This window comes from Acomys minous (assembly GCF_964271855.1).
Source record: "Acomys minous genome assembly, chromosome: 13".
Taxonomy (NCBI): domain Eukaryota; kingdom Metazoa; phylum Chordata; class Mammalia; order Rodentia; family Muridae; genus Acomys; species Acomys minous.
In genome coordinates, this window is record NC_140495.1 from 101,408,110 (window position 1) to 101,432,441 (window position 24,332).

At 54.3% G+C, this 24,332-nt stretch overlaps 2 protein-coding genes across 2 annotated transcripts in view; one reads left to right on the forward strand and one right to left on the reverse strand.

Annotated features, from left to right (window-relative positions):
* RSPH14 (radial spoke head 14 homolog) overlaps positions 1–24,332 on the reverse strand; it is a 77,817-nt gene that overhangs the window by 24,315 nt on the left and 29,170 nt on the right. The window lies entirely within an intron of this gene.
* The window catches only part of GNAZ (G protein subunit alpha z), a 49,756-nt gene that overhangs the window by 15,369 nt on the left and 10,055 nt on the right, over positions 1–24,332 (forward strand). The window contains exon 2 of the mRNA XM_084754695.1: positions 8,521–9,749. Within this exon, the coding sequence (XP_084610821.1) occupies positions 9,027–9,749 (723 nt within the window). The 5' untranslated portion in view covers positions 8,521–9,026. The remainder of the gene's footprint in view (positions 1–8,520; positions 9,750–24,332) is intronic.

A 24,332-nucleotide genomic window follows, 5' to 3' on the forward strand; every position in this document is an offset into this window, starting at 1 on the left:
TTAAGAATGTAGCATTGGGGTACAGAAGCCAGGGGTTGGGGGGGTGATTAAAGCCAAGTTCTGTGGACTCCCCTAGAAGTCACCTCCTCTCTTTAGACCTCTACAAAATCATGACCAATCCCTGTGCTTACTGTGACATAGGCCTAGATGGCCACAAATGGTGTGGGGCGGGAGCATAGATAGATGGCCACCAATGTCTGTAGCCACAGACTTCTAGGCCCAGTTTCCCTAAATACTTGCTTCCCCTGGCGGCTCCAGGGTCGCAAGGAGGCATGCTCCTGCTGTGGAGGAGCAGACACAAAGGAGCCATGGCTTGCTTGCAGCACCTTCTCTCCAGGCTCACTTTCCGACTTCCCTGGGACAGACACTCCCAGCGGCCCGCCCAGAGCTGTCCTCTACTGTTCAGAACACGCAGCGGTGAGGTGGATTCATAAAGTGTCTACTGGGACCCTGGACCAGGACCGCCGCCGCAGTAACAGGTGGGGACAAGAGCCATGTGCAAGTCCATAGCCATGGGCTCCTGGCTTCTCTGGTCCAGTTCATACCGGGCAAAGGCTGGGATGGACAGAGGAGGGCCAGACAGCGTGAAGGCTCCCCCTATAGTCCAGGCCTGGCTTTAGGCAGACCTAATAAGGCTGGCTCCGCCTCGGCAGGAGAGGAATAGAGGAGCATACGGTGTCAGCTGAAGCGGAGAGCATGCTTCTAGTGAGGCAGGCGTGAAGAGGCAGGAGCAAACAGTTCCTTACTAAGAGGGGAGGGAACTGATTATCAGCGGCAGACACAGGCACAAGCTTTTCCTTTTTCTTCAGTTTCTAAAATAAAGCCATTGGGGGTGGGGGGTGGGGGTGTCCACTCGGGGACTTCACTTCCAGAGGCAAGCAGAGAGGGCCTAGTTCATTGATGGATTCGCTCATTTTGACACAATGGTTTTCTGTAAAGCTCAAGGCTGGTCCAGAACTCGTGACCCTCGTGCCTCAGCCTCCTGTGGGCTGGGGACCAAGTATGCGTAGCCACAGGCTTCTGGGCCCAGTGTTCCTAGATACCTGCTTCTCCTGGTGGCTCCAGCTGCCCAAGGAGGCATGATCCTGCTACAGAATACACAGTGAAGCCCAGGCTTGGTTCTAGAACCTTCCCACCCAAGCTGTCCTCCACTGTTCTAGAACACACACAAGGGAAATGGATTCATGAGGAATCCACTCATGGTGTGAGTACTACCACACCCAGATGAGAACTTGTAAAAAGAGATGAGTAAGCTCTGATGGCCTGGGAAGCTTCCTGGCCAGTGAGCAGTGTGTGAACTGCCCAGGTGCCTGGCTCGGAGAACCTCAGATGCACTGTTCTCTGCTAGGCCTTGGGGACTGAGATACAGGATGAGGATGGGTGTGGACCAGACCCGGGACTTTCTCCCTTCTGCCTGATGACACTATGTGAACGGAGGACCTGGTGAGCTCAGCTTGCCACCACCCGGCCAGCCCCCATCTGCCCCCTCCAAGTCAGCACGGACGGCATGGTTGTTGAGTGCCAAGGGGACGAAGGAGGCAGAAGGGCTGGCCCTGCCAGGGCAAAGGGCATCTGAGAAAGTGGGGTGGAGGGTCCGGTTCATCTCCACTTGGGGGTACACTTGACCTCCATGGGAAACTTCAGACCAGGCCAGGCTCAGGAGGAGCTCCCACGGGTTAGAAAGACCTCCATGAGAAGGACCCCTGATTGCCTCAAGACCTGCAACTACATGCGCTGCAGTTCTCAGGGTTGTTTTTTTTTTGTTTTTGTTTTTGTTTTTGTTTTGTTTTTTTTGCTTAGGGTGTAAGACAATGGAACTCCTTGTGCACTCAGTGTGTGTGGTATTTGGGAGACACATAGCCCAACGGTGTGTTAGGATGCAGCCTCACTGCCTTGATGTACCATGGGCTTTGGGGTTCTACGTACTGCGGCTCACAGTCTTGGGTCTCAGGTATGACCCCCCCCTCTCTACCCTTCAGCCTGAGTATACACCCTCAGGGAGCCTAAGGCTCTCCCCAGCAAGTATCTCTGTGTCGAGGGGGAGCATCTGTGTGCAAAGCCGTTGCTGTCCTGGGTCACCCTTTCTGGTGGTCCAGCTTCAGCACGAGGCAGGCTTACCTGAGAGACTAGCAGCGATGGTAGCAATGGTAGCGGGTAGCCAGGGGGCTAAACAGGTAGGAGAAACTAGAGTGAGGTAGTGAGGGGGCGTGGCCTGTAAGCTGATAGATAACCCTTCCCACCCTAGAGTCAGCTGTCTTGGGAAAAGCCGCTTGGTGACTTGGATCTGAGCTGCCTTCCCAATGCTCTTGTGGGGCCAGCTCACTGACTGTTACAGAGGAGGTCCTGAGAGAGGAGTTTAAGGAGGGCAGCCAGGGCTAGAGGCAGACCAGGAGCTGGCACAGCCCAATTCTGTCTTAGTGCATTCTGACAGCCATGAATATAGGTGTTGTGCTGTGCAAGTCCTATGCTTGTGAGGGAACAGGCAAGCCTCCAGGGACTATACACTATAGGGTTAGACCAAGGAGAGCAACGGTAACTGGCATAAAGGGTGTCCACGGTGCAAAAGACCCTGAGAGAAAGAGCGCTGCCTAATACTGTGTCTGGGCTGGCTCAGGGTTGTCGCTTGATATCTTTTCCAGGACCGAGAGGGCCACATTTAGGAAGGGGCAGCGTATAGCGAAGGCAAGCTGATCAAGTAGTGGAAAGATACCAAGCTCAGAGACTCCAGTGCAGTGGTTCTCAGCCTTCCTGCCTCTGCGGCCCTTTACTACAGTTCCTCATGTTGTGATGACCCGTAAAGCTATTTCGTGACCACTTCATAACTGTAACTTTGCAGTTATGAATCGTAAATATCGGATATACAGGAGGATATCTGGTATGCGACCCCCCAAAGTAGCCATGACCTGCACAGGTTGAGAACCGCTGCTGTAGACTTGGTCAGGTAGGGAAGGTCTTAATGGAGATGGTTGGCATGGAGATGGTTGGCATGGAGATGGTTGGCATGGACCGGGAGTTCTGAGTTTGGAAATGGAAGGAGTGAGGACTTTTAACAGAGGAACCCCTGAGTGGGGTCAGGGTTTGGGCACTGCACACTGACAGTCTTTGTACTGTGCTAGGATCAAGCCCAGCAAGGAGCTTGTAAAGAGCTGGGTCCAAAGAAAACGAGCTGCCCAAAACTGCTTGGGGGGCCAGCGGGGCAGAGCCCTCATGTTATGCACACCTCCGGCCGCGTGCATCTGATGGAGGTCGGGGTGGACTTGCTGGTCCTGACTGATTGATACAGCCCCTACATCTGTACTGAGGCCTCACACTGTAAGGACAGTTGGCTGTGCCCCCTCCATGCTTGCCGCTTCGCTCGGTATCTCCTCTCCCACAGTGGCCCCAGCTCTCAGCTTTGCTGGACGGTCCTCAGGATGCCCTCATTTCCGCCCTACTTCTCCCCAGCCACCATCCCATCACTGCCGTGCAGCCTCAGTCTCTTAGAATCACCTGCCATGTCTAGACACTACGTCCACCTGCCACTCAGCCCTCTCACCGGAGTCCACACACAGGAGCCTCGTGCCCAGTCTATTTTAGCCGAGTGGCATCATCCAAACCTTTGGGCTTTGATTTGCCATTGGACCTTCGCTCCAGCTGCCCTTCCAGCCCCTGTCACAGGTACCTCAGCCCTTGCTGTGGATGTGGTACCCCCTCATCCTCAGGTGCCTACGTGTCTGCCTCCTCTAGCACGTGCGTGCAGTCATTTACTACCTGCTAGGAGGCCAGCCTTGCCCACCTTTGCAGACTTGCTGCCTGCGCACTCCACCTTTGACCTTCCCCTCCTAATGGCGGCTCCATTTATTTATTATGTGTACAGTGTTCGCAGGCCAGAAGAGGGCATCAGATCACATTACAGATGGTTGTGACCCACCATGTGGTTGCTGGGAATTGAACTCAGGTCCTTTGGAAGAGCAGGCAGCACTCTTAACCACTCAGCCATCTCTCCAGCCCGGCAGCCCCATTTTTATAATAAAGCTTGGCACTTGGCACTTGCTGTTGTTTCTGCCCGGTTTGTGGTCTGATGTCTGTTGTCATTAGGGATTTAGTCTTTGCATTATTCAATCCACAAACACCTCAAGTTCCGAGCTCAGCACCACGGCATCATACCTGAGCATGAGGCAATGTGCCCGCCGGTTCTCCTGGTCCCATTCTTCTCCCTTGAAGCACAACTGGTCCCTCCTGTCCATGGCTACCTTGCTTTGAGCTTACCACAGACTGCACACGGACACACACCTACCCATCACATGGAACAACTGCACAGATATACTTAAGCAGGAATGCACACGCACAAACATACACACATCCACGTAAGTGTATACATGTCACTACCACAAACGTGCATCTGCATACAAAGCTTAAAACCATTTTTCTCCTTTTTCTTTGCTGAAGGAAAACTAAGACCCCAGCTAGGCCTCTCTTTCACCTCTCGCCATGTACACTTCTCATCTCTGATGAGGCCCCCCACCCCCGCCGACCTCCCTGAAGTCCCACGGTGAATGCGGTTCATCTCTGCTGCGCACGCCCACACATTCCAAGCCTCTGTACACGCTTCTTCTCTGCCTGCTACTTCTGTTATTTCCAGCCCTACCCGAGGCTGGTAGATCCTGGGGTACCACCCTTGGGAACGCATGAGCAGCTTCGGGGTCAGGAGGCATGAAACATGTGGATACCCGCTGCACCTCTTCCTCAGGCCAAGTGACATCAAGTTCCATTGTGAGGCTGGAGGAGTCCCCCAGGACCCTGTAAAATCCAGGTAGACCCAGGGGAAAGGGCTGGTAGGAGCCTGACGTCAGCAGATAGGACTGGCTGAGGTTCCATGTAGAGCATAGCTAGACTTGAGCATCCATCACCAACCCCCCGCCCCATTCCACTGCTCTGGCACTCACATCTCCCAAGGGTCAGCAGACCCCACACAGCTGCTAAAAGAACTCTAGGTGGGGCCGTCGGCTTATTTGCTTCAGGTGTCTGGGACCCTGGTGATCTAGAAGAGGATGACTCGGAGCGGGAGAGTTGCCCCCCACATAGTCTTCGCATCGCCTGGCCACAGTTTCCCCTTTATTCCCTCGTTGCTCCTAACAGCCAATGCCTGCTTATCAGGGACCACCTGACCAGCCCTTGGCTCTCAGTTTCTAGACAGCAACACATAGGGCTCCTGACTAGCAGCCCACTGTCGTCCCCCCCCCCGTTTCTTCTGCTGCCCCCCCCCCACTGTCTGCTCTCCCAGTTGCCCCCCAGCACCCCTCCCCCGTGCACTGTCTGCTCTCCCAGTCACACACACACCCAGCCTCACAGTTGTGGAACACATTTCCTGAAGTTCACGTCACACGTCTGTAAACAGACACTTCCTCCCCTACCACTTGAGGCCAAAGGCCGGGTTGCTTCTCTTAATTCTCAAGGTCTAGTGCTGGGAACGGGATCCACCAAGGCAGGAGCAGGGTGGACAGTTAAGGAAGGACCGTGCCATGCTTATGTGCCCTCTCCACACAGGCCTGCCTGCTCACAAGCGCCATCTCCTCTCAGGTTCACCAGGGCCCACCTTTCTCCTGCCCCGCACGGTTTCAGCAGTCTTAAGAAGTCTCCTGTGCATAGCAGGAGACACTGCAGAGCAGACAGATTACTGTGCAGAGCAGCAGCAGCATGCAGGAGAGGCCCCTCCCTCATGGAAGCTGACCTACAAAGAGCAGGGAAAGTTCCAGCAAGAGACACCCCAAACAGGAGTAGCCAAGGAGAGCCATGGCTCCAAGAGCGAGCAGGGCCTGACAGGACCGTGGGAATGTCAGGACCAGGTGTGCACTGCAAGGAAGTGGGCGGCCTCTTCTGTTCAGATACAATGCTGGCCCAAGGCAGGTGACTGCCCCCCCCCATCCCTCAGGAATCATAACTCCGGGGTCCTCTAGCTAGACCAGGGTCACGTATCTAGACCAGGCCATGTACTAAAACTATGGTAACTGAAACCTGTCCTGAGGGTCCTACTTTTCTTGGCAGCAAACAGTTTGGGAGGATCATTTAGCAGTGCTGCGTGTTCTGGCTGACCTTTATCACTAATGGCCATCCAGACGAAGGAGAACCAGCTGGCGAGGGCTGGCATACCTTTAACTTTTGAAACACTGAAGAAAATGGTGTTGATAAGGGTCATCCTCAGCCAGGCCTCAGGAGGGAGGGCATTGCCCCTCATGCTGAAATGGCAATGTTGGCACCTAAGGCCCCAGGGCTTCCCCCTGCAGCAGCTACTAGGAAGACTTCCTGGAAGGACACCCCCACACACAGAAGCAGGTTGAAGGGGATACACACTTTTCCACCTGGGGGCAGGGGGGGGTGGGGATGTCAGGTCATCGGTGAGGATCAGGACTCATTCACACTGACTCTGGACCTCTGCATGCTCACAGACCATCCAGAGAGGTTCAGGCAAGCCCAGGTGCCATGGACACGGGGGAGGGGGGAAGCCTGCCCCTGGCACTCCTTACTGCTGGGAAGTGGCTCCCGGGCCTTTGTGTGCAGAGACACGCGGGAGTGATGCTCTGCTGCACATGTGCACGTATGCTGTTTGTGTGCCACCACGGAGCGGGTGCATCTCGAGGCTTCCGTTCTCAGACAATCATGGGATGGTTTGAATGACGTCTAATCACTACTCCAGGCAGCTCTGCTTCTGGGGTGTCTCTGGCACACATCTTCATGGCTCCCCTGGGGGGGGGGGGAGACTGCCGAGAAAGCGGAGTAGCTCTTTAACCTCACCTTCCTTCCCTTTCTCCTCCTCAAGCACCTGCTTGAGGGGCCCACTGTGCCCTGAGCACTACTCTGCTCCTGGCGGAACTAAAGCCAAGGCGGGCGCTGCTTGCCGCTTGCCAGGGGAAGGTCATTCCTGTCACACGCGTCAGCTGAGGTGGTGAAGATGCTGTGATGGCGTGACCCAAACGGCGGGGTGATATCTGCTACTAGCTGGTTCCTGCAGGGGGCCGGGCGCTGTGCTAGGTGCTCTGCACGTCCCGGATACCTGTGAGCACAAGGAACACACTCGGACGTGGAGTAAATTACCCGAGATGCTGAGAGGCAGTGGGGTACCTGGCCAGAGGCCATGTGAAGAGGGAGGTTTGCACCCTGAGAGCAGTGGGCAGTGTCAAGCTTGGACCCAGGGCAAGAAGTGGCTTCAAAGATACTGTTGGAAGAAGTGGACCCAAAGGGCTGGAGAGGACCAGAGGCCACAGCCACTGGAGAAAGCCAGGGCATGGTTACTGGGACTAGTGTGACCAGGACAGAGAAAGGCATCGTTGGGGGATGGGCTGCCATTTCCTAAGGATCCAAGTCAGGTGTATAAAGACCCATGTACGGCTGGGTAGGTTGAGTCTCAGGTACTGGTCACACCTAGGAGTGGAGGCAGAGGGAGGCCCCTGCCTGGGTTAGGAATTCTTTTCTGCCTTGGGCCTTCTACCCTGGAGCCTGCTGTCAGGGAAGGGGACATTTGATGGGCTGTAAAGTACCTGTGATACAATAGCCAGGCAAAGACAGATCGGAGGAAAGAAGGCAGAGGATGTGCCATGGCGGGGAGCCACCCAGGCTCCCAGTCAGAGGCAGAACTGAGCCTCCTGCAGGAGAAGAGCTGCCCCAGCACCCAGCAGGTCGGCAGGTGATGGAGGTATTTAGGAGGTAACTGTCCCCCAGGTGGTCAACAGGTGTCACTGGCGCCAGCTGTGAATACAGCTGTTCCTCATTAGCACTCTGGCGTCACTTAGGATCCCTGAGTCAGCCTGACCCTAGAGAAGACCTGAGCAGGGCGGCCATGCCTGGACTCAGTGATTCCCAGCTTTCTGATAGCCTCCCTAGAGCAGTTAGCACCATACTGCCCTGATTTGTAGGCCTTGGCCATCCCTCAGGACCTGTGCCTAGCTATTGCCCACTCAGGAGCCCATGGCGCCCCCATCTGCTGATTGCCCCTGGAAGGGTCAACAGGGCCAGAGCTCCATCCTGACACACTGTACATACTCTGTGCATCTGGCCCCGTGAGAACAAGAGATGGCCCCGTGTCTAAAAGGGGTGAAAGTTAGGAGATACTTAGTTTTCCCTGGCCTCTCCCCAGGCACGGCCACAGCCAGGGCTGCAGAGTAGGGCTGAGTTCCCCAAGTGTCCTGGAATAGTGGACACCCACGGCAGGGTCGTACTGTGGAGACCCAGTCTCAGAGGGGACAAGGTCAGCTGCATCCAGTAGGCCAGGGGTGGCACAAGTGAATCCAGCCCTGGGGCCAGCAGGCAAAAGAGCCTTGCACAGCTCACTTCTGTCCGCCCTGCACCTGGCGTCGAGCAGATCGGCAGAGTGGAAGGCTGAGCATGTTTGTTTTGCTGTGGGTTGGGCACTAACCCTGAAGCACTTAAGGGGCTGAGAGTCAATGAACTGTTCTGGTGTTTTCTGAGGCCTGGTGGCTGATCCCTTTCCCCAGGCAGCCTGAGGTGGGCCCAGGAGGTAGCTCATGCTGTTCTCTTTTTCGTTAGGTGAAGGGCCGGATGCGAGGCAGGGAGCCGGAGCAGCCTGAGGCAGGGGGGCCTCAGGGAGCGCTGGGCCCTCCAGCCGTGCTTAGCATCATCGCCACAGCAACCAGCCACCAGACAGCAGTAGCCTGGGCAGACGCTGCTGCCTAGGCAGACGCAAGCGGACAGCTTCCTACCGTGGCAGAGTGCAGGGAATGACTACGGCAAATCAGGCCACAGTGCTGACAAGGGAGGTGGAGTGTCACTAGAGGGGAGGGTGTGGTCTCTGCCCCCACTGCACTCAGCGCCATGCCCACAGGAGAAGAGGTGCTGGGGCGGGGATTGCCGTGTGGTGTGGCCTTGCCCCAAAGCCAGTACTGAGCACTCTCTGGTCAGCTGTCTCTTCTTGCCTGCCCGTCTCGCCAACCCACGTTTCAGCATCCCTCAGTGTGACCATTCTGTTTGGTGGCAAGGGGGAGAGGCACCCATCCTGTGTTCTGCGTCAGGAGGGGGCCTGCTGCTGCCGGACCATGGGATGTCGGCAAAGCTCAGAGGAAAAAGAGGCGGCGAGGCGGTCCCGGAGAATTGACCGCCACCTGCGCTCCGAGAGCCAGCGGCAGCGCCGTGAAATCAAGCTTCTCCTGCTGGGCACCAGCAACTCCGGCAAGAGCACCATCGTCAAGCAGATGAAGATCATCCACAGTGGCGGCTTCAACCTGGAGGCCTGCAAGGAGTATAAGCCCCTAATCATCTACAACGCCATCGACTCGCTGACCCGTATCATCCGGGCCCTGGCCGCCCTCAAGATCGATTTCCATAACCCTGACCGGGCCTATGATGCTGTGCAGCTCTTTGCGCTGACTGGCCCAGCAGAGAGCAAGGGTGAGATTACACCAGAGCTGCTGGGCGTCATGCGACGGCTCTGGGCTGACCCCGGGGCTCAGGCCTGCTTTGGCCGCTCTAGCGAGTACCACCTGGAGGACAATGCAGCCTACTACCTGAATGACCTGGAGCGAATCGCAGCGCCTGACTATATCCCCACAGTGGAGGACATCCTGCGCTCTCGGGACATGACCACGGGCATCGTGGAGAACAAGTTCACCTTCAAGGAGCTCACCTTCAAGATGGTGGACGTGGGCGGGCAGAGGTCAGAACGCAAAAAATGGATCCACTGCTTTGAAGGCGTCACGGCCATCATCTTTTGTGTGGAGCTTAGTGGCTACGACCTGAAACTCTATGAGGATAACCAGACGGTGAGTAAAAGCCTAGGTTTCTACCGTTGATTCCTGGGAAGCGCGTGTGAGCAAAGACAGGCTTCGGTCAGAACTGGTACTGAGCCTGGCCACATGCGTGGAACCTTCAGTGGCTCCATGAGATTGGGTGAGCATGTCTCTTGTGTTCAGGGGAGTGTGCTGTGGAGCATGGTGAGTTTGCACATGACGCGAGGTTTCAGGGGCACGTCTGTCGAGTTGCGAGCCCCAGTGGACCAGGTCATGATGGCTTGCTGTAAGACCTCAGCTCCCCATGACTCCCCCAACCTGAGGAACATCATTTTGAGCTAGATGACCGTGCTCTGAGACCTTCCAAGCATGCCCAGGGTTCACAGAGCTCCCCAAGCGAGAACCCCTTCTTTATCAGCCACAACGACCCTCCCCCAGCAACAGATGCAACTCTGGAACTTTCTTTGTAGTGTTTGTTGGCTCCACTGCCCAGGTTCCCACGTCATTCCTAGTACAGTGACTAGATATGATTGTGCCTGTGCCACCTGCTGGCAATGTGCAAGGCAACGCCCAGCGCTGGCGTCATTAGTGCTCCGTGTGGCAGTTTAGTAAACCCTTTAAGCTCCCACCAACACTACGTGACATACATGTCCCGAGAACAGCAACTCCCCCGTGATTCCTCCTTGACCTCAAGAGACTTATAGTGATTTAAAAAGTTAAAAACGGGTAAATCCAAGGTGCCTGGACCTGGCCTTGGGCTTAATGGATAGGTGCTAGAGCCACTGTCGAGGTTCTCTGAATCCCTTGTCCTAGGCTTAAAACCAGTGAGAAGGGATAGCCGAGGCACAAAGTAGCACAGAAGCAACATAAAGGAGACGTAGGTCCAGTGGTTAGCTAGTAGAGCTTGGGAGGTAGGGGGAGACAATTGGAGAAATGGAAGCAAGCGTAGCCAGAATACTCAGATCCAACTGAGACAGAAGGCTAGATGCCCAAGCTGCCTACACTCTTCCCGGGGACAGCAGCAGTGGAAGCCGGACAGCCAAACAAATGCAGCAGTCTGCACCAGGGCTGTAGCTCAGTGGGACCATTGTGCCAGGCGGGAACACTAAACAAAGCCCCAGGGCCCTGCCCCCTTTACAGGAAATGCCCCAGGAACTGGAGTGTAAGTGTCCTCTAAGTGGGGCTCTGGATGCCTGGAGCCGTGGTACTTAGAGGCAGGTATGGATGCCAGGAAGGAATCTGGACATGTGACCTCCACCACATGTGCTATGAGACAAGGGTCCAGCCTCTCCGCTTTAGAACACTGGCCTCTAAGGTCAATGGCAAAGATAGACTTCTGCCTTCCTCTGGTCTTGTTAAGGCAAGTGGTGACTGTTCTTTGAGTTCATCCAAGGACTCTAACTTTGGGCCTCTATCCCAAAGCTGTTTATGGAAGGCTGAAGGCCCTGACCACGGTGCTGGATGCCTGAGTGTTCTGGACGTAGAGAGATGGCCAGGGAGACAGAAGGCAAGGCTCTCTTCCCCGCCCTTCCAGCATCCGAGCATCCTAGAAACTGCCAGGTATTGATGGTACCCCAGTGGATGAGGTCATAAGCTGTAGGTGTGGGTGGCCTGTTGCCACCTGTGGTCTACTTTGTGCTCAGGCTGTGTCTGTCTATGAGCGACTGGTCCTCAGCGTGCCAGCCCAGCAGACTCTTCTAGCTGTCCCCACTCCACCAACGTGTGTGTTTTTAACTGTAAGTGGCATCCTAACAGATGAGAGAGGCATTACTTAGGCCAGAGTTTGAGGTTGACCAGCTGTCAGACAGAGCATGGTACCTGGGGTTGGTAGTGGGAAAGGTACAAAGGAAGGCCTGCCAGCCGTGCTATAGCTGCCAGCCACAGAGGCTCTCTAGTTCTGTACACTTCTGCTGACTAGAAGCTGCTCACAGGCCTTTCCCGGCCGGATCTGATGGCCTCACCCACCATCTCTGGCCTAAACATGGCAGATTCCCTTGAGACCCAGCTCCCAGCCCCATCATTTGCAGGCTGTGCCCACAGGTGGACCTGGATCCCGCAGGCAGGATGCTTGGTCCCTCAGTCTCATGACCAGCTCTTCCCTCTGAATTTGTCATAAAAAAAAATATGCCCAAGCTTTCCTGGCTCTGCCTGGCCCTTACCCACACCATCTTGTTGCCTCTCTTTCCTGATCATGCTGTCAAGAGCTTCCTGTGCTTACAGTCTCTGTCCACCCTGCAGTTCACAGCCATGTCGCCTCATCCTTCTCCCTCCACACATCAGGACTAGTGCTCCTCTCAGGCAGAACTTCACGCGCTGCCTTCCCCCGGCCATGGCCTGGAGCCTGCACACTCTCACGGAGTGCTTTATCACAGGGTAAATGAGTGTTCACGTGTGAGCTCCCAGGGACAGGCCCTGGGAGGACTGAGGGGAGCGCCCTGGCCTCTCAGCTCTAGCCTTCCTTCAGGCCCATCCCCATGGGGATCTTAGTGAACCCCATGAACCCGTGCTCACCTCTTGCAGAAACCTGGCTGAGTCTGCCAGGGCATCTCCTGAAGTGGGGGAGGGGTTTGAAGCTGAGCTCTTCCCATTCATTTCTCTTTCTCCTCTCTCTTTCCCCTTCGCCTTCTCCTTCCCTCTCTCCCCCTGTCCCTCAGCTCCCCACCTTTCTTCTTCACTCCCTCTTTCTCTCTTCCTCCCCCTACCCCTTTCTCTCTCTTCCCCATGGGCCTGATGAAGTAGTGTGGTTCACCAGAAAAGGAAATTCTTGATGGAAAACCCTAGCAAAGCTGGAAATTCACTGGATTCCAGATGGTTCTGACCTTTCATGCTCCATCAGTAATATCTGACGATAGCAAACAAACAGGCTGCTGAGGAAAGACAATACCCTCCTATGAGGCCTCCCACCCGCTGCCCCGGCCACCCCTTGCCAGCAGTGAGCACCTCTCACCTCACCCTCCAACCACATGCTGAGACGGGGCTGCCACTGGCTGCCTCCTCCTCCTCTCCTTCCTCCTCTCCCTCCTCCTCCTCCTCCTCCTGGAATGCCCTAAAAAATCCCAGTCCCAACAAGGGCTCAGGCAAGAACAGATCACACTACTTTTTTGCAAAAGCTCAATGAAGTTTGGGGTCAGCGCCAAAGCTGTGTACACAGCTCCTCAGAGCTCTCCATCCCTGCTCAGCTCCAAGGCCCTCATCTCTCCTCTCACAGAAGCTGATGGTGGCCCCCCCCTCCCATCCCCATGCCTGGAGAAGGAGCCACCGCCCCACCCCCATCCCCCCAGCCTGCTAGCTGGTTTCTGCGTCAGCGTGTTGCCAAGGAGAGCTCGAGCATCTCCAGGCTTCTGGGTGAGCACGCGTGAGGGCTGCAGTGAGCAAGGGCAGCATCTTGGAGGTGCAGGTTTCCAGGACATCCGTGGAGTGTGGTGGCGGGCACATACGAGGAGCCACGCCATGTGTGCCCATGAGTCACATACTCATCCCCAGGATCTGACAGGTCTTCGGCTGACTGGGTCTCTAACCTCCTCGCAGCCTTGACAGGCAGATGGAGACTCCAGACCCACATGGGCTTCCGGTGCTCTGTTTGGTATGCTCCCAGATGCTCCCAGAGGCTGAGCATAACTCAGGAACATATGGGGGTTTCTCCTGTGTGCCACCCCCCTGGCTGTTCCTGTGGGCCAGCAGCACTCGACTGCCCACCCTCTTCACACCCTCCTATCTAAGGACTTTCACTAAGCCAGCTCTGGGGCTCAAATAGACACAGGCAGAGGCTTTGTCCTCCTCGGCTGACGACAGAGACAGGTTATTGAGTAGCCACAGGATTTGAACAAGGACTAAACCAGCCACCCCAGCAGCCCATGTGCAGCCGCATGGAACCATGACCACGGCTGTGATCTGTGGGAGCCCTCAGGACCCTGGGTCTGGCGGAAGTGGAAGGAAGCAGGCACCTGCCATCTAGACTCTCCCTTTGCGGATCAGCTAATGGACGCTGGAAGCCACTTAATGATAGACGGACACTTTAGAAAAGGCAGATTAAAAGGCAGAGCTCTGAAGTCCCAAGGTGGCCTGCTGTGTGCCTGCTGTGTGCCTGCTGTGCTGATACAAGGCCTGATTGGAGTGGGGGTGGGGGACTAGGGGCTACAAGCGAACCTACTCCGAATTCTGACAGCACACACAGCTACTACTTAATTCTTACAAGCCCTTACACTGCCAAGGATACCTGCCCTTTTTCCAGAGCTAGCAGGCAGAGTTGCCAGGGTTGTTTCCCCCATTTGCTTTCCTGTGGAACCCCACAAGTTAGGCTGAGCCTCAGGAAAGCTCACCACAGGGGTGCCTCTTACTCCCTTGGCAGATAGATAGCCAGGTGCGGGATATCACTTTGGGTTGAGGTGCAGGTTCTGTGGGTAGAGGAGGCTAGAGCAGCCGCACTCCAGGCAGGGAGGGAGCCTAGGCTATCGCCTTGTCTAGGTCCTGGGCTCTCAGCAGCAGCCCCTTCCCACGGCTGGGCGGGTCAGACCCAGCATTCCAAGGGCAGGCCGGTTTTCACATGGCCCATGCTGCAGCTGTAGTAGGCTTTCAGCAGGCACCATGGAGTGGGTAGGCCACAAGAAGGCCTGGGGAGAGCTACAGACCAAAGACCCTGCCTTAGCTTGTCTGAGGGAGATCCTGTGGGTGCTCATCCCATATAGGTGACCCCAAAGGAAGGGATGAGCCTGTGAGATAGTCCTGACAACACAGCATGAACCTGCCACCGGAGCCACGTACTTTACCATGTGCAGACTGAATGGGGAGCGTGTTTAGTTTCTTTTTAATGGAGTTTAAGTCATTTGTAGTAGGAGCGCATGCCTCGATCTCAGTTCTCAGGACGCTCGATTAGCTTGAGTTCAAGGTCTGCCTGGGCTCTAAGAGGAAATCTGTCTCAATTATTTTATTTTATTTTATTTTACATGTATTGGTGTTTTGCCTGCATGTATGTAGGTGTATCACATGTGTACCTGGTGTTGTCAGAGGTAAAGATCAGATCCCCAGGCACTGAAGTTATAGATGGTTGTGCCTCTGTGTGCACCGCAGGAGGGGCCGATTGTATGCATTTGGCTGCTTCCTGTTTGGAACCGCTTCCTGTGGTTCCCCCATATGGGTATGGGGAACCAAACCCGGGTTCTCTGCAAGAGCAGCAAGTGCTCTTATCGATCGAGCCATCTCTCTAGCCCCTCGAAGAAATGTTTTAAGGAGTTTAAGCCACAGATAGTGACACAAGCCTGTAAGCCTAGCAAGACTAAATCGGGATTACAAGCTAAAGGCCAGCCTGGGGAAAAAAAAAAAAGAAACTATTTAAATATCATAATAAAATGTGAGGTATTGAGCAGGGCGTGGTGGCGCACACTTCTGATCCCAGCACTCAGGAGGCAGAGGAAGGTGGATCTCTGTGTGTTGGGGGCCAGCCTGGTCTACACAGTTCCAGGATAGCCAGGATAGACCTGTCTCAAAGGGGGCGGGGGCGGTTATTGAGAGGTATGCAAGGTGCTTGCAGTAAAACACGTTCTCAGCCTGTTGAGAATGGCACTGGTTACACCCAGGCACAGGAAGGGGTTCCAAACGGGAAGCAGCCAAATGCATACGATAGCCCCTCCTGCGGCGCACACAGACTGGATTGGAAGGGACCTTACAGGTTGCTTAGTGTCCTTAACCAGCCATTTGTTCAGATGAAGAATTTCATGGGAGTGACTGCGCCACATGTCCCAGTACTGACAGAGTCGCTTAAGAGAAGAAAGATTTATTTTGCCTCACGATCCAGGGTGTACAGCCCACCGACCCGGGGGCTGGAGGCTGAGCAGCCTGCTCACATCTTGGCAGAGCTTGAAACAGAGCCTGGAAAGAAACTAAAAGCAGATCCTGCCTGAAGGCCACCAGCTTCCTTAGGCCACCGTAATCCGAAGGCTTCCACGACCTCCAGAAACAGCACTGCCAGCTGCGGGTCGGGTTTTAAAGCGCATGTACCTGGGAGACATTGCATTCTCAAGCCATAGCCCTCCCCTGTCTATCAGCCCACATTATATAGGAGGCTCAAATAAATGACCATCTAGGGTGGCCTGCCCCCCAACTGTCAGTAGCAGAACCCCAGGAACCCCACTCTGCCTCCTCCTCCTCCTCCTGACCCAGTTAAGGCCACAGCCCCAACAATAGTGTCTAGTGTTTAGCATCATGCCAGAGAGGCTTGTGGGCCACATGCAGTTTGTTTGTGAGAGCCACAAATCATGACTCTGGGATGACAGAGTTCGGGACTCAAAACCTGTAGAGTAGCATGGCAGGGAGGGGGCTTAGGTCTCAAGGCCTGGTGGCCCCCTGGATAGCACATCCCTGACTCCACAGGCGTGAGAGGCAGAGAGGACCAGGATGAAGCAGGGACACAGGAGTCAGCCGGACTGAGCTGTCCGCACTGTCTGCCCAGGCAGTGAGTGAGAGGCGTCTGTTCTCTTCGGACCCTGAGGTTCACCTAAGTCTTAGGGAGAAGGGTAGAAATCGGAGGGCACCGTGGCATGAGGCCTCTGGGCTTGCCAACTGGCATTTCAGATACCTGAGCTGAGACCTCCTATCTGCTCTCAGAGAGACATAAGCTACAAACACTGTTGTCAATTCCTTGTCATCCTGGGTGCTTCTGAGGACAAAGCCATCCTCTGTGCAGTGGCCTCTTGCTCTTGGTAGGCCCTTTGGAAAGCCAGGGCCCTGTGATTTGGGCCTTGCTTCTCAGCACACCTCCTTGCTTTCCACACCAGAAATGCCTGCACGGGAGAGCTCTGCACTGTTCACCGCGGCCTTTTCCCTCGTCACTCCTTCATTTCGTCCTTGTGAGCTTGGCTGTGTAAACTCTCATACACCTTTACAGAACAGACAGATAAGTATTGTGGTCTTGGGTCTCTGAGACTGTTGACCGCCCCACAGCGGGAAGCAGCCAGCTTGTGTCCTGGTCTGTGTGGAAGGAGCACCCTTACAATTTGGCTTTTAAGGAGGGCTGGGGGAGGGGCAGGACCTGTCCCAGGTACTGGCCCCTTGCAGAGGAGCATGTCACAACCAGCCCTGTATGCCAGTCCAACTGCTGTGACTGGCTTTTTACCAGCTTGCAGGAGTTAATTTCTTCGTCTTCAGCAAGTTTTGAGCAGTCTGATGTCACAGTGATGGTGTCAGCCGCTACATCACAGGAGATAGCCAACTTTACACCTCAGTCCCGTTTCCCAACCCAACCGGCTATTATTTATCAACAGTCTACAGACAGGACACCCTAGTGGGAAGATCCTGCCACGCAGCCAGACTCAGCGGATGATGAATTACAGGAGTCACCGCTTGCGTGCTTTTGGAGAACTGAGCGATGCGTTCGTCTGCGCCTTCCTCTGTGGCTCCCTGGAGATTTCCCCTGACCCACTGACCACACGCCATTTCTATTGACATTATCCTTTCTGGAGAAGGCTCCTTTGCCAGAATAACTCCTTGCTTGGCCCTCCCTGCTGCTCTCTCTTCATGGACTTAAGAGAACTCTGCTGCACTAGAGAAACACCTATAGAACTGAGTTCTGCTTTCTCCCTGTAAGCTAACCTGAGACCCTTTGGCTCAAGCTGGGCCCATCTTGTGTCGTCCTTCATCTGAGAGAGAGCCAAGTCCTGAGGCATCGCCCCGGAAAGTAGTCACCTAGAACGTGCAGGCCCCAAGCCCAGTGAGCTCACGATTTAGGGACATTACCAGTCATCACATTTTTCCTTCCTCTCCTGAGGGACATGGAGTAGGCATTACGTGGCCCCTGGAGGGTCTGTGGGAACCCTCTGAAACAGCTGCCATGGATCAGAGAAGTCAGGAGGGGCCCTTCTGCCTTGGAAATAACTTGGCTGGGGAGTGTAGGGGGCCAGAGATCTGCAACAGGGCCTGAACAGATTGGGACAAGGGTCAAATGGCAAGCTGATCTCGGCTACGGAGAATCTAGCCTAAGAGCTGTGGGTACTGTTGGGGCAACCAGTAAAGGCCGAACCCAAGAGGCTGTCTGGGACTGTGGACGGCACAATTCTGTGGATGGCACAGTTCTGTGGACGGCACCCTGTACTGAGGTCAGGGAACGGTGAGGTCGAACAAGGGGTGTAGTCCAAATACACTGTGATGCAGAGCCAGAGGAGGCTTGGTTTCAAACCCCCCCCCCCAATCTACACCGCCAGGGTGATCACGCAGTGCACTCAAAAAGATGCCCTGCCCTGAGCTGTACAGAGAGATTCAAGGCAGAGCAGCTTCTGACTCCCATCCACTCAGCTGCCCTGGCCGGTGGGTAATTAATTTCCTGAGCGTATTAGCCCTGCTCATTATGCACACATCAGAACGGCTCTGGGGTTTTAAGACACAGATGATTATTATTGTTTTAAGGGATTTGTATAATCCAAGAACTGAAAAACAATGTTCCCACTTAACAAGAACAGACCCCAAGGTGGTGAAGGAAAGCCCTGGGGCCTCTCCTGCTGGGGGCAGGGGCTCCTGGTGACCAGGGTAACGTGTTAGATCTGCCACACAGGAGACTTCCTTGACTGGCCTTGACCAACAGCAGAGTAGGAGAAGCATGTCAGGGTAGTTAGGTCCATCCTGGGGGCCAGAAAGGCGCTGGCAGAGTCCATACAGTACTGACGGTCTCTTTGCCCTCTGTTAGGCCCTGGATATCTAAGGAAACACCCATTGTTGGTGAGGGCATAATGGTAGCTACTTCTTCTTCCTGCGTATGCCCTGAATTGGGCAGAGGACAAATTCAGGCTAGGTGGGAATTATTAGCCCTCACCCCATCTTCTTTGCACCCCATAGCCAATATCTCTTCGGCTTGTGCACTATGTCTAGTTTTATTAGTAAAAAAAAAACTAATGTGTACCCAAAGCCCTAGGCCATAGCCCCACACAACTTTTCCTGGCCTGTCATGCCCCTGAGAAAAGGTTACCCTGATCTACAAGGTGGCCCAGATATCCTCACCCAGCATTCTAAAATAGGAAATTCAAATCCTCCAAGAACTTTGGCCTAGGCAGAGCATGACCGTTGGTCATGTTATAACTCATGCCTACAGCATAGCAAGAGACTCTAAGCGGCCCAGCCTGGGCCTTGCAGGGCCAAGGACATATCCTGATGGGCAGCCAGGACTATGGGCCTTTTCTTGCTGTGTGCTGTGGCTGCTGTTGGCCTTCATTAGCTTAGTGGGCCATCAATGGCCTCTCCTGCACCAGCCCTATTGGAGCTCTTTGCCTGGCCCGCTTATGTCCAGACCATCCCAGACTCTCGGTATCAGCTCTGTCATTGGATCATGGTGATTTCTTTGCCTAGACTGCCCCAGCCTGAGTTGGTCCCCAGTATTTCTCTTGCTTTCTGTAACACCACCTGCTCTGGAAGGATTGATTGGGTCACACAATGGCAGTAAACTCAGGATGGGCAGGATTGGAGAAAGGTTAGGGGTATGGGTGCCACCCAGTGTTTCCTGACCCATACACCTTGAAGGCCAGGAGTTCCTCCAGGTAAAGAGTGTGGGCTCGGGACCTGGCCAATACATTGGGAAGTGAATGGATTTCAGGGGTTAGGTCGAGAGCGCTTGGGAGATACTGAGTATTGGCCCATGCTAAGAACCATAGAGCATAGCCATGAGAGCAGCCATGCTACACGGAGGGAGCTTTCTCTTTTCTTCTGTCTTTTGTTTTTATAACTGCCGCTCATGGCCTACTCTGTGGTTCTTACAACATTCCAGAAGGTCACAGCCTGCAATATAAACATGGCATCCTAAGGCCTGGCCATAAGCCCAAGCCTTGATCACTGTCCGGAAGGCAAAGGGCCTTCAGCCTTGGCCCGAGTACCTTCCCCAACCACTGAGGCCCAGAGAGAAAACACAACAGATAGTCCAGGAGTCCTTGGTTTGTGACCACTGCGAGTATGACAGTCCCCGCTGCTGTAAGCCCTTGGAGGTGACTCTGTCGTGCGCCAGAATTCCTCTATGACTTGGCTGCTTTGCCTGTGTGTTGACTGAATCATTGGCCATAAATGTGGAAGTCGTTCTCCTCTAAAGCACGTGATCAGGAAAGATTAGGAGCCTTGTCCTTGGTGCCTCACTCTGTTCTGTGCTCCGACCATTCCTCCAGTGAGGGCTTTAAAGTTGAGTTCTCCTACCAAGTCACTGTCCCTCCGAGTTGGGCATATGATGCATTTGAGGTGGAGTACAACCCCCACCTCAGCACGTGCAGTATTGGAGCCAGGAGCAAACATCCCAGGCTCCAGGCCCCTGTTCTGATAGTTCCAGAACCCAGAGAGTAAGTTACAGCTGGCTTCCGTGACTGTCACAGTACACACATGTGTGTTCTTCCCAAAGAAGCTCCGTCACCTTAACCGAAGTGTAGACAGCTCAGCAACCTCTCCCCCTCCCCCCATCCTTCAGGTGATGTCACTAGAGGGCAATGACGACCTAAGTCGTCTTTCATAAAGTATGAGCATTGCAGAAATCCATCCCACCAGCCATAAGCCGATGTTCCCCACTGCTCTCTCTTTACCCCCAGTCTCTCTTGTTCCTCAAAGGAATGGCTCAGCCCTATTGCAAGCCTTCCACAAGCTTTGGTGCCTGTGGGGGTTGGGGAGCCTAGCTCTGCTACTAAAGCATTGCACCTGCTCAACAGTCCAGGTGATGTACGCCTGAGGTATCCCTTGGAGAACAAACAGGAGGGGCTTTGTGCCCTAGTTTTCTTCATAGGCCTGCATCTGTATTGACAGTCCCCAGGCTATAAGACACTTGCTTCCTGCTGTCCGTCAACTTCCTGTTAGTGCCTGGCAGCAGGGATCTTCTATCCCACCAGCAAGGTTTTTCACAGAAGTAAAGAGGAGGTTGGCTCTTAATTCAGTGAAAGCAAAGGCAGCCTAGGACTGTGAAGAGGCTGACACCTTCCCTGAGGGGCAAGAGACCCCATAAGCTGGGGCAGGAGCCACAGCCTGATCACCTCACCCCCAATGCTTCTGCCCCCAGACATGGACAGTGGACAGGACTTGGTACTGCAACTCCTCTTGAAGTAAATTTGCCTAGCATCTTGTGTGAGTTTCTGTTCCAGACCTAAAAGTCTTAGGATGTTCCCTAAGTCACAAACTCAAAGTATATGATGCCCACTGCCCATGTCATACTCTGAGGTTCTGCCTCCTCTGGGACTTGAACCAGCATCTGTTAAAACAGAAAGAATCACCAGGCTCTAACAACTTGTCTGCCATTGGATCTGGGATCCATTAAAAATAAAAGGTGCTCACGCCTATAATCCCAGCACTCAGTGAGGCAGAGGCAGGCGGATCTCTGTGAGTTCGAGGCCAGCCTGATCTACAAAGTGAGTCTAGGATAGCCAGGGCTACACAGAGAAACCCTGTCTAGAAAAAAAAAACAATGGATGGATGGATGGATGGATAGATAGATAGATAGATAAGAAAGAAAGGTAGGTAGATGGCAAGACAGTCTAACTTACTGGTTACTGGACCTCCTGATGAGAGGCCACTGACTAAACAGGCCAATGACTGATGGCTATATTCATACCCATAGAAACTCTTATCAGCTAAGTCAAAAACAACAACAAAACAAACAAAAACATCCAGGTACTGTAGATTCCTATCTCCAGCTAACACTGGGGCCTGAGTGTTGGTAGGGCTGTAGGCTGGCAGCCATCCTGGTGTGTCTTATGGCCACCTGTGTCCATCTGGACGGCCCAGCTCCAGGCTGACCCAGCAGCACAACTCTGAGCCCCTCATCCAACTCGTGGGGATCTAGAGCAATTCACACAGTACATCATGGGGTCCGGGCTTTCTATGCAGAAGGATGTGGGGTTACTGGGAACAAAATAAATAGAAACAGAAGGGCAGTAGCCATGAGCACATGACCCAGGTCATACAGCAGAGCACTGCTCATGCTGCCAAGAGAGCCCCTTGTCCAGCAAGGGGTGCCCCCCCCATTACACAGATGAAAAAATGTGGGTCCAAGCATATTTTCCTGGTTGCAGAGTCAGGGGCCTCCAAACATATAAGTCCCAATGAGGACCCTTTGCTGTCCACTACCCAGGACAAGGCAAGGTCACCCCAGCCCCTTCTGCACTGTACAGGTAAACAGGAGATGGCCAGAGGCTCACCTGCTACGTGAGGCAGGAAGTCGTTCCCGCTGTCGCTGGCAGGTTCACAACGAAGGTGTCCCGTCCCATGTCGCTAGAGCCGGAGGTATAGCCTTACCCACAGCCTCTTATCTTGTTTAAACAGCCTTTGCTGTTTGAAGTGGCAGGCCTGGCGTGTGCTGTTTCTGTGAACATTGCACTTGTCACTCGGCACTTGGAGGGGTGTGGGTAAGCAGGGTTTGACTTCTGGACCCAACCTCCACCAGAGAAATCTCCTTTGCCGCTGGCCAGAGGGCTGCTCCCGAAGTAACTGTGCAAACTAGGTCAATCTCCCCTTCCTGTCTAGGTGACAGCTGACTGGCCCTGGGTGGGGAGGGGCAGCAGCTGGGGGAAAAGAAGGTGACAGGAAAAGGGACTGGATGACAATAGGACCTGAGGAAAGGAAAGCTGGTGAACACTAGACAGCCAGAATTTCTGATTTTACAAGATGTAGTGGCCACCATCGTCGCTAACCTTTCTGTACCACCGAGACAAGTGGCATCTGTGGACTTAGGTCTATCTGCCTGCAGGTGGAGGCTGCAGCTGGGCTGGGCAGCTGGGCCATGCATGTTTACAAGCAGGATGTCCAGGACACCCAGCAAGAAGGCACAGACACAGAGAGCACTAATTCACACATGCAAACCCAAGACTTCGCCTGCCAGGATGTGGGATCCGATGGTTCCTGATCGTTTAAAAGCTGATCATCTGACCCTGCACCTTTCTAGTCTCTCACCAGACCAGCCCCTCTGAGCGTCAGAGCTGTAGTGACGCAAGATGCAGACAACCTAACGCTGGGAAGCAAAGCTGCAACAGACTGGGAGGTTCCAGCCCCACTCTTTGGGTACCTGTCACCTCCCCAAACCACAAACTAGGTATCCTGACAGAAATTGTTGGGAGTCTTCCCAGCTCAATCCCGGTCATCTGTAGACCAGGCCCAAGGCTAGGGGCACAGAGTGGACAGCCAAGCAGCCAGGCTTCCTCTTACCCAAGCCTACTTTCACCTTCACCCCACCCCTACCCGCAACATAGCTGCCACTCGAGATGCCATCTGGCCCTGTCTGAAGTTTGCCCCAAGTTAAGGAGATCAGATCCCAAGACAGTTGGTCACGAACTCACAGACAAATAATGAGCCGCTGACAAGAGTACTGTCTAAATGGAGCTCAAAGCACAGCACTAAGAGGTTGAGGTTAGGATCTGGGGAAACTGGAAAAGCAGGATTCAGTGAGCCAGCCAGAAGGACAGTGCATGCAGAAAGACATGATGGTGAAGGCCTCTGGGTAATGTGGATACATGGACGAAGCAGGAAATGTGTGGCCCAGAGATGGAAAAGTCTGGAGGTTGCCCACAAGGCACACACAGGGAGGCAGGTCCCTATCACAGACTCCCAGCGTCGTGTCCACGCTGCCATCCCATCCCAGACATGGTCCTCAGTGTGACACCCCTGGTCAGTAGACTACTGCCTAGCTCGGCACACTCGGCGTTTGTTTCCTGTCTTTCTGGACCGCGGGTCATTTGTGTGTTCGTCTTCTGAAGGACTTGGTTCTCTGCAGTTGAGTTCGCTCATTGCTCCTGTCTGACCCTCAAGCAGGGAGTAATGGCTACCCCTCCGGTCTCCTCCCCAAATACCACTCAAAGCCCTAAAAGCACAAGCCTAGCAGAAGCGGTCACACACAAGGAGTATTGAACCGAATCGGAAGGCCCCGAGATGTGAGTGTAGGCAGGGAATCTAGTTTGGAAACCTGTGGCAGATCCCAGAGACAAAAATAAGGCAGTGTGTGGAGCCAAGTGGTGGGCACAGACAAGACAGGAATAGGGCCTGCGAGCAGGCCTGTGGAGCCGGGACAGTAGGCCAGCTTGTACCTCCTTCTGCTATAGTAACCTGAGCAGGCACACAGCTGCAAGGTCTAGGCGTGGTGAGTAGGTGAGGTGTAGGGGCAGTTGTGCGCAAGTGGCCACCCCAAGGGAGAGCGCTCTGAGCACCAGCCCTCCCTTGGCTCCTGAACCTCACCAGCCGGGCTCTCTCCGTGCTGCTCCTACAGACAGGCTCCAAGGCAGTAGAACTCACTGAATCGTTAGCCCCGCCTACTCCAGTCCTCCAGGCATTTAAGTTTGCAGGAGAGAGGGGGTGCTAACCAGATTGAATTGGAAATAAAGTCCCCTGGCATCTTCTTCCGTCTCTTGATACATCCCAGTTCCCCCAGGCTAATATCCTTGACCAAGCCTGAAGGTGATTCGGTCTGAGTGGGACTCTCTTTGGTACAGGGTGGTGGGCTAGGCGGGGGTAGGGGTTTGTTGAATCTATAAAATAGGAATGCTTCAATGAACCCCATCATGACTCCCCACCCTGGGCCTGGAGCCCTGCGTCACTTTTCTGGTGTGAGTAGCAATGTGGACTCCCACCAGTGGATACTCCTGTCAGGAGCATGTCACCCTAAGAACCTTCCTCAGGCCAGAGTGAGCC